The sequence below is a fragment of the Panicum hallii genome, chromosome 7 (genome assembly GCF_002211085.1).
Source record: "Panicum hallii strain FIL2 chromosome 7, PHallii_v3.1, whole genome shotgun sequence".
Lineage (NCBI taxonomy): Eukaryota > Viridiplantae > Streptophyta > Magnoliopsida > Poales > Poaceae > Panicum > Panicum hallii.
The window spans coordinates 30,047,213-30,056,376 of record NC_038048.1 but is presented as its reverse complement, the minus strand read 5'-3'; the positions used below and the strand labels follow the sequence as shown (position 1 = coordinate 30,056,376).

Genomic DNA, 9,164 nt, shown 5'->3' with positions numbered 1-9,164 from the left:
AGGTGGAGCTGGGCCTTCTAACAAAAAGAGACCCGAATAGGCACCCACATACAGCTTGCAAGCGTCCCGTTGTAAGCAACCAAAATTCGAACATGAAGAACACAAAGAACACCACCCATACTGGACGTAGGGCGTCACTACACCACGGTTGGCTTATGGTAACTTGCGATCAGTTGCTAAAAGTGCTTGCAACAACTTGCGATCAGTTGCTATAGGGTTTTAGCAACCGACGCGGTCCGTCGCTGTAAGTGGGGTTGCTAAAGGCTTTAGCAACCGTCCACTTCTTTAGCAACCGACCCTCCATAGCTGTTGTATACCTTTACCAACCGAATGTACAACCCATTTAGCAACCAACAGTAAGTTATGGAGACTGATATAATCTGAATAAGTAATGTTAATTCAGAGCTATTTATGCTGTAAACCAATTACAGTAAACAAGCAGTCACATAGTCATAAGTAAACAAGCAGTCCTTCACATGATGACTGAGTAAACAAGCAAGAAATCATCACAAATGACTTATATCAAGTTAATTGACTTCATTAAGCAGTCCTTCACATGGTCATAAGTTACCATCATCTTTCCAAATGATCCAACTAATGAGGCCTAACTAGCTAGTTTTGTCACAAAAGCAACCACACTTGCAATTAGTTTACAGCATAATGTTTGCATGTTTACAAAATCTGTCACAAAAGACTTCCATGCCATGTACTTGAAACAGTCCTGCACAAGCTTCTGGCACCCAGAATTCTTCAGCCTACACTAAGATCCTAACAGTCCTGCAATTATCAATTCTTCAGCTTATCCCTTCCTGGACACTAAGAGGAAAAAATTAGTCGGTTATCAAGTGAAAGCAACGATGACAAAAAAAAGTGCTACTTGCAACTAACAACAGGTTGAGTTGGCTGTCTTAATGCTTTAATCACCCAGCAGGTTGAACATTGTCATTTTTTTAATTTCTGTCATATGCGCTACTTGCAACTAACAACAGCTATCCTAAGAACAAACAAAAGTAGTTCCAATAACAAGTAGGTTGCTGGCTGTTGCATATATAGTTCTGTTTCTATCCTAAGAACAAACAAAAGTAGTTCTGTCATGGTAAAACAGCAACTTATGAGAAGGCTGGTGCATTTGTCAACCACAATATATACCTGAACCAGCTGGTGCCTTGTTTGTAACCTTCAGCTATTAACACTAGGAACAATTATTTAATAATGGTCATATATATGAATCAAAACATAAACAAGCTGAAGCATATCTCATTACCTTCTTGTATGGCCATGCAAGCCTTCTCATCCTAGTATCAGCCATAGTTTGCATGTTGCCATATGGACGAGGAAGAACTTCATCTCGCTTGAGCACACAAGTCACAATAACTTCACAATATTGCCTTCCAATTGGCTCACCTCCAACTATTGTGTCCGGTTTAGTGGAAACAATTGTTCCTTTAGCTACGGGCACATTGGCTCTCAACAAGGCATATAATATGACATCTTTTCCAATCTAAACATATGATTAATAACAACTGAATTCAGTGTCTTATAGGATTATGCCCCCTATGGAGTACAGAAATTGATCCCTCCGGGTGACTTTTGGTACGAACATAGCTCTTACATTTCTTAAGAAACCTATACATGTACAAAACAGCACTCATCAATTTATCAAAAAAGTAGTTTATTGTTTTGTATGTTGCAATATGCACTAGATAATTACCTCTCCACTAGCCACATGCTACGAAAATGGACTGGTCCTGCCATTCTTGCTTGTTCAGCAAGATGCACCATCAAATGAACATTAATGGTAAAAAATGATGGAGGAAAAATAATCTCTAGCAGGCTCAAGATTTCAGCTATTTCAGACTGCAGCCTTTGCATATCACTTATTCGTAGAGCAGGGGAGTACAATATCTTGAAGAAGTTGCTTAAACGAATTAAAACAGCACTAACTTCTTCAGGAAGAACTCTCCGCACAGCAAGTGGAAGCAAGTCTTGTAGAAGAATATGGCTACCATGACTGTTAAGACCAATTATCTTTTTGTCACTAACAAGAACATTATGTCGAATATCAGCTGCATATCCATCCGGAAACTTGATCCCTTTCAAAACTTGACAAAACAGTTTCTTTTCAGCGGGACTCATTGAGTAGGGTGCAGGAGGTAAGTAAAATTGATTATCATCTAGTTCAACCGGATGAAGGTCACTTCTAATACCTAAAGCTTGAAGGTCCAAGCGAGCATTCAAATTATCCTTAGATTTTCCAGATATGTCCAACAAAGTGTTGATTATGTTGTCACACACATTTTTTTTCTATGTGCATGGCATCATAATTATATCGGATCATCAAGTCCTTCCAGTATGGAAGAATGAACCAAATAGGTCTTCTTTTCAAAAAGATTAATGACTCCCCTTCCTTGCGTTGAGAATTCCTAGCTGCCTTGTTGGATGGGTTCTTGCCATAAACTGTTTTCAGGTTCTTTGTATATTCCAGAATTTCATCTCCAGAAAGAGGAGCAGGCGCTGGCCTCAACTCAGCGTCACCACCAAATGAAGCAACATCAAACCTTAATGGGTGATTTGGATGCAAAAACCTACGATGACCCATGTAGCAATGTTTGCTGCCATTCCCAAGTCTAAGAGAACAGATCAAGGAGTGACAGTCAGGGCACGCTGCCTCACCAGATGTGACAAACCCAGACACACTACCGAGACCAGGAAAATCAGTGATGGTGTAAAGTATTGCAGCACACAAATGAAAGTATTCACCCTTCGAAGCATCATAAGTTCTCACACCATTAACAAACATATCAAGCAGATCGTATACAAGTGGCTGCCAGTAGACATCCATATCACTACCAACAGAATACCGACCGGGGATTAACGCAGACATAATGAAATTTGAATCCTTCATGCACATTGCAGGTGGAAAGTTGAATGGGATCAAAATGCCAGGCCAAATACTGTAACTAACATTCATAGTCCTATACGGATTGAAACCATCGGTGGCAAAATGCTAGGCGAATATTGCGACTATCAGCAGCAAATTCAGGATTCTTCTGATCAAAATCCTTCCACAAAAGTGAATCAGCGGGATGTCTAAGCAAGCCATCTTTTATTCGGCGTTCCTCATGCCACCTTGTGAGACTTGCAGTTTCAGAGGATACAAACAATCTTTGAAGTCTTTTCTTAATAGGAAAATAGCGAAGAACTTTTTTAGGAACCTTGTAATCCCGTTTCCCATCTAGACTCTTCTTTTCCGATTTCCAACGTGATGCATTACAATTTGGACATGTATCAGATTTTTCATGCTCTTTCCAAAAGAGGATGCAATTATTTTCGCATGCATGAATAGTAGTATACCCAACTCCCACCGATTTGACCACTTTCTTTGCTTCATGAAAATTTTTAGGAAGTTCTGAACCTCTAGGCAGCACATCAGCAAGTAGGTCTATCAACAAATCAAAACTTCTATCTGTCCAACCTCCAATAAGTTTGATGCGAAGTAATCGAACTAGGAAACGTAGCTTTGAGTATTTACTGCATCCTGGGTATAATTCTTGACTATTGTCTTCTGCTAACTTACAAATTGAAGCTACATCATCACTAGGTGGCTCAAAAGATTCATCATGCTCCATACACCCTCCATCATCTAAACCACAAGCTAAGTCCCTAATCAACTCATCTATATCATCATCTTCGCTGCGTTGCTCAATAAACTCATCTATATCGTCTTCATTCACAGAAGATGAAGAAACTTCTCCATGTAAGGTCCATGTTTGGTACCCTTTTAGAAAACCATCACATATCACGTGTTCTCGTACTTCACTTGCCTCTCTCCAAAATGAGTTAACACACTTTCGACAAGGGCATAATATCTTGTTCCCTACTGCTGAATTTCTAAACGCAAAAGCTAGAAAACCATTCAACCCTTTTTCATAGGCCTCCGTTTCCCTATATGCAATTCCTATGTTAAAAATAAATATAACTACAGCAGCAAACAATTTCAGTTATTATGAACAAGTTGTTCGGTACCTAGCCTCATTGGTGATCCATGATTTATCCATGCACCTTTATGTGAGATACGAAACAACTTTCAAATATGGAATCTAAAAACAGATAACAAGCATCAAAACATAGTTGCATATTTTTGTAATGTACATGCATACGCAAGGTATGAAAAGAACTCAGAGGCACACAGAGAAAATTAATGAATGGGTATGCAAAATTACCCTTTGTGTGAGCCGAGGTTTGATAAGGTTAATGTCAACCGCCTTCCAATGAGAAACGCTTTGCTCCAGCTGAAATCGGTACCTGCAAAGACAAGAAGTAGCAGTACCAATCAGTAGCTGCAAGATTTGTACACTGTGTTTACGAAATAATAATTCCCTACTGCGGGAGAGAGGGAGCAGAGCGGCCAGCAGGAGGGAGCAGCGCGAATGTCTTCAGTAATGCGGGCAAGCAATAAGTCCAGAGCAGATCAAACTTGGGAGGGAGAGAGCAGAGCGACCAGCTGGAGGGAGCAGTGCGGCAAGGCGGAGGCGGGCGCGCGGGCGGCGGGTGGCAGCAGGCACGCAGGCGTGCGGGCGGCGGCGGGCGCGCAGGCGCGCGGGCGGCGCGCGGGCGGGGGGGCGCGCGGGCGGCGGCGGGCGCGGGGGGCGCGCGGGCGGCGGCGGGCGGCGGGCGGCGGCCGGCGGACGCCGGCCGGCGTCGGGGGCGCAGCTGTGCAGGCAGGAGCGTGAGGCACTTAGGGTTGGGGAGGGGTTGGGGGGGCAGCCGTTTGTTGGGCCACTTGTTCGATTTGGGCTGCAAATTCAACTAAATTTTCGCGCGTAGTTTGGGCGCGCGGGAGTCTGCCCGCCTAAACCTTTAGCTACCGACTGTCGGTCTCGATATAACATATTTACCAACCGATCGTCTGTTGATATAATCGTACAGTTTTAGCAACTGATCGACTATTACTAAAACGGCTTTTAGCTACCAACTTTCCGTCCTAACCTTTTAACAACCAACAGCTAGTAGTTAGTATCAGTTGCTAAATGTCATCCGTGGTGTAGTGCGTTCGGCCGAACCAGTCTAAATCATTGCCTTTGTTTGTTAGCCATTGAGTTACGGAGAAGCGCGGCGCTAAATTTACTAGCCGGTGATCGAAACACCGACAAGTAGTGGTAGTTTTGCTACATACACTACTACAGAAGGGGACATCGATCCCCTTCATTAGTCCCGGCCAGCGTTAGGCCCGGGACTAATATTGGCATTAGTTCCGGGTCTAACAGTTAGGGAGCTGGGGGAACATTATTAGTTTAAAATCTCCTTTTAGTTCCGGTTGGTAACACCAACCTGGAATAAATTATCCTCCACCACGGATTAGTTTAAAAGAAAAACATCCTAACCAGAGTCACATGTGATGTCTGCTGTGTAGGTGGGCTTGCAAGTAAGCTATGTGCTAGATAATAGGTATCAGGTTCAAGTCCCGCGGGCCGCAGAATGATGCCTCACTAATTGGCAGTGTAGTAATTGCGCAATTGAATCGGAACTAAGACATTGACCGCGTACTTATTACCTCTAGTGACTGTTATCAAAAGCTAATACGCAGATGGCAAAAAGTTTACACCGCGCCTTCGGCGAGCTCCATGCCTTGGCCATGGCTGCCACCGCCTTCCGCCGTGGCGCCGCCCCTCTCCGGCGCTCACCCACCGCCGGCGACCACCTAGCTAGATTCGCGCGGCCTTCCTCGTCGTAGGGGTGCCGGCCTCGCCGGCAGCCGCCGTCATACCTGCCGGCGGCGGCCAGCGACCTCTAATTGGCCGTTGCTGTGGTTCCAAGGCCCACGCGTGTGAGTAGGGGAGAAAGGGAGTGAGTAACAAAGTTCCGATATGGATGTAATTCGAGTACGAAGAGTCAAGATTTGGAGAGGCTGTTGGTTCCCCCGCCCTTTAAGAAGCTTTTTATTTTTTTTACCTAGTCTTTTATCTCTTCGTTTAGCTAGGATTTTTAGTCTGTTGGAGTTGCTCTCGCGCGTCATTTTTTGAAGCAATTCCATCTTGCTCGTTCGAACAATAAATAATTTGAAGTATCACCAAATATGAAAGCAGAAATGAGCACACATAAACCCCCATTTATTACACGACATATTATACATTCTAAAATACAAATACAGGGAAGCACACACATACTATACATGTGTGTATATATACTTCCCCGCGTACAATAAGATCGATACAAAGGCGCACCACGCGTGTGCCCTGTTTCGTTATTGCTGTGCCGTGCGTGCTGCACGTCCCTAGCTAGTTATCTCACAACTTAGGGGATCGATCGGACTCCGGTACTGGGCACCGCCGGCGGCAGGTCGTCGACGGCGAGCTTTTCGTGTCCATGGCACGCATCAGACGGCGTGCTTGACGGCCCTGCTGTAGCCGGTCTGCATGTCCCAGTACCTGCTCCATAGCATGACCCCGCCGTAGTTCCGCGACCGGCGCACGATCGGCAGAACCTTGGCCACCAGCGTCGCCGGCGGCACGTACCCGCTCCCGGCGGCGCGCGGCGCCGCCGGCAGGCCCAGGTACACCGAGCTCCGCGGCAGGCTGCTCGTCCACGTCCTCCACGCGCGGGTGAACGCCTCCTTGTTGCCGGCGCGGTAGCTGCAGGCGGGGTTGTTGTAGAACTGGACGTGCACGCGGTCGAAGAGCCCCGTCCGGAGAGCCTGCCCCAGCATCCGGTCCGGGAACGGGCACTGCGGCGCCGCCGTGACCCACACCTTCTTCTTCCCCTTGTTGCTGTAGGCCTTGAGGTACCGCGCGAGGTCGTCGTAATGCTTCGAGCCCCCGTGCTCGATGTCGAAGTCGACGCCGTCCAGCACGGCGTTGCCGAACGGCCGGGTCTGCTTGGAGCGGCCGCCGAGGTAGACGTCCCAGATGTGGTCGGCGACAGCCTTGGCGTCGGCCTTGGAGGCGAGGGAGTAGTCGCCGAAGCCGCCGCCGATGGCGAGGAGGACGAGGACGTTCCTGGACTGGCAGTACTTGACGTCCGGGCCCACGGCGCCCCAGGGGTGGCCGGTGAGGTCGAGCTTGTAGCGCCCGCCGCCGAAGCGGGTGAGGAAAGAGAGGATGACGGTGGAGTAGAGGTTGCTCTCGCAGGCCTTGCGGAGGCTGCCCTCGCTGGCCGTCTGGCCCCAGTACACCGTGATCCGCCCGGTCTTGCCCGCCGCGGCGGCCGTGCCGACCCACGACGAGAGGAGCACCAGGACCAGGCAGCAGGCGGCGGCGACGCCCAAGGCCAGGCGAGGTGCCATCGTCTTACCCATCATCGATCTAGAGCTTTGCTTTGCTGCTGTATGCTGCTGTGATGGGTATGCATGGTGGACTGAAGCATTTATAGTGAGCTGGATCGGAGATCGACCATGTTTGATTTCTTGCTACTGAAGCGATTGGGTGTGACTTGTCATTACGCGTCGAATCTAAGCAAAAATTGTACGATAGTATCAGTCAGATCATGTATGATAAGCTTGATTATGTTGGGGTCAACGGGACGGAGTCCAACATGACGTGCCAGTGAGCTGATTTGCAGGGCAAGCTAATTCCATGGCGGACGTAAGGACAAACAAGTGTCAAAATTCTACTCTCTTACAAAATCAGTTGCTTCGCATGTAGGCGTTGGTTTGGATGAGATATGAATCGTGTACGTGCATGTGTCCATTGGAAGCTCTGTGCATTGTCTTGTAGGGACGCGTGGCCCGGTTTTCACGACCAGGTCAAACGCCAATGGCCTCCGAGCTGAGATCACCTCAGCTAGCTGACCCATTCAGGAGCTAGCTTGCTGTTAGCTTAAGATCTGACAGGAAGAATAAAAGTACTAAGGCTGCTAATGCTTTGAGAACCAAGCAAAACCAAACTGCATGTATCATTTCAACCAAATCAAACCACTCCACGGTTTCAAACCTCAACCCCAATCTAAATGATTTCGTGTCAACTTGCGTTACACAGAATAAATACCATGATGAAACTAAGCAAATAAATGATTTTGCTTCTGGTAGCTGATTTCAGTTTCGGCAGATCACAGTAATTAAGCTAAGCAAATAAATTCAACGTTGAAGCTAATTAAGCAAGAAAGTTTTTAGTCTTTCCATGTTTGCAGGTTGGGCAGGATGCCATGTTGCTTTCCTACTTCACATCAGAAGACGACAGTTTGCCCTGTGCAGCATTGTTGATATTAACATGCAGCAATAGAGCATCTTTATATTAGCAGATTACTCATCTCTCTCCTTAATAAAAAAATTATTCTTTTGGTAATAGAAGGTGCTCCAGCAGATTAACAATTCTATCGCCAATACCAAAATAATTTTGGTGATCGTCAAAACACACATCTCTCTTGCTCAAATGTAAGAGATTTCTCCATCTACCCTATCCGTTGAGTAATCTGCTACAAAACTAGCTATAAAGAAACAAAACGTATTATTGGTGATAGATAGAGAAAATATATAGGGTATAAGAGATGAGTATTCTGCTGGAGATGCTCTACCAGAAAAAATAGAGTAAACCTCATAAATTTGGCGAACGTGCAAGGTATAGAAGAACAATAAAGACAAAGTGAACACAGGCTTAACTGATTAATTTGGCAAGCATGCAAGATATATAATAAGCATATATGGGTTTACAGAAGTGAAGCCACTTTGCAGTGTTTTCAGCAAGCTTGCAGCAGATTGTGTTCTTTTTCCTTCGGTTCAGAATATAATTCAGATAAGCTGGGAAATAGATGAAGAAGACTGTTTAACATCCAGCAGCTAGTTGAATGATGAATCTATGAACTTCGGCTTCAAAATTAAAATAAGCAGTATGAGAAGGCTCAGTACAATTAAATAAGGACATGTTTACAATAGTAAATTAGGCTGGATAGTACCTCAAAGAGTGAAAAAGAGTGCTATCTATGTGCAAGTCTACATGCAGTTCAGAACAAACGTACCTTACCAAGCCAATCTGTAGCCGCCTGCCGCCAAACATGCTTACACTGAAATCTCTGTAACAAAAGCTTTAAATTAGTACAAAATTAACTGCCATAAATCACTAAAATTAACAGCAAAACATAACTGCAAAAGGAGTTTAGCAAAACTTAACGAGATTACCTTCACTATCAGAACACAATTCGGGATCTTTAGTCTTAAATAGCCAATCTTTTGC

General features: G+C 45.6%; 1 protein-coding gene across 1 annotated transcript; it reads right to left on the bottom strand.

Annotated features, from left to right (window-relative positions):
* Positions 1-6,079: 6,079 nt before the first annotated feature.
* LOC112900277 (hevamine-A-like) lies at positions 6,080-7,324 on the bottom strand. The gene has a single exon (XM_025969081.1). The coding sequence runs from the start codon at positions 7,295-7,297 to the stop codon at positions 6,377-6,379; it is 921 nt and encodes a 306-aa protein (XP_025824866.1). The 5' UTR covers positions 7,298-7,324; the 3' UTR covers positions 6,080-6,376.
* Between the last annotated feature and the right edge of the window lie 1,840 nt (positions 7,325-9,164).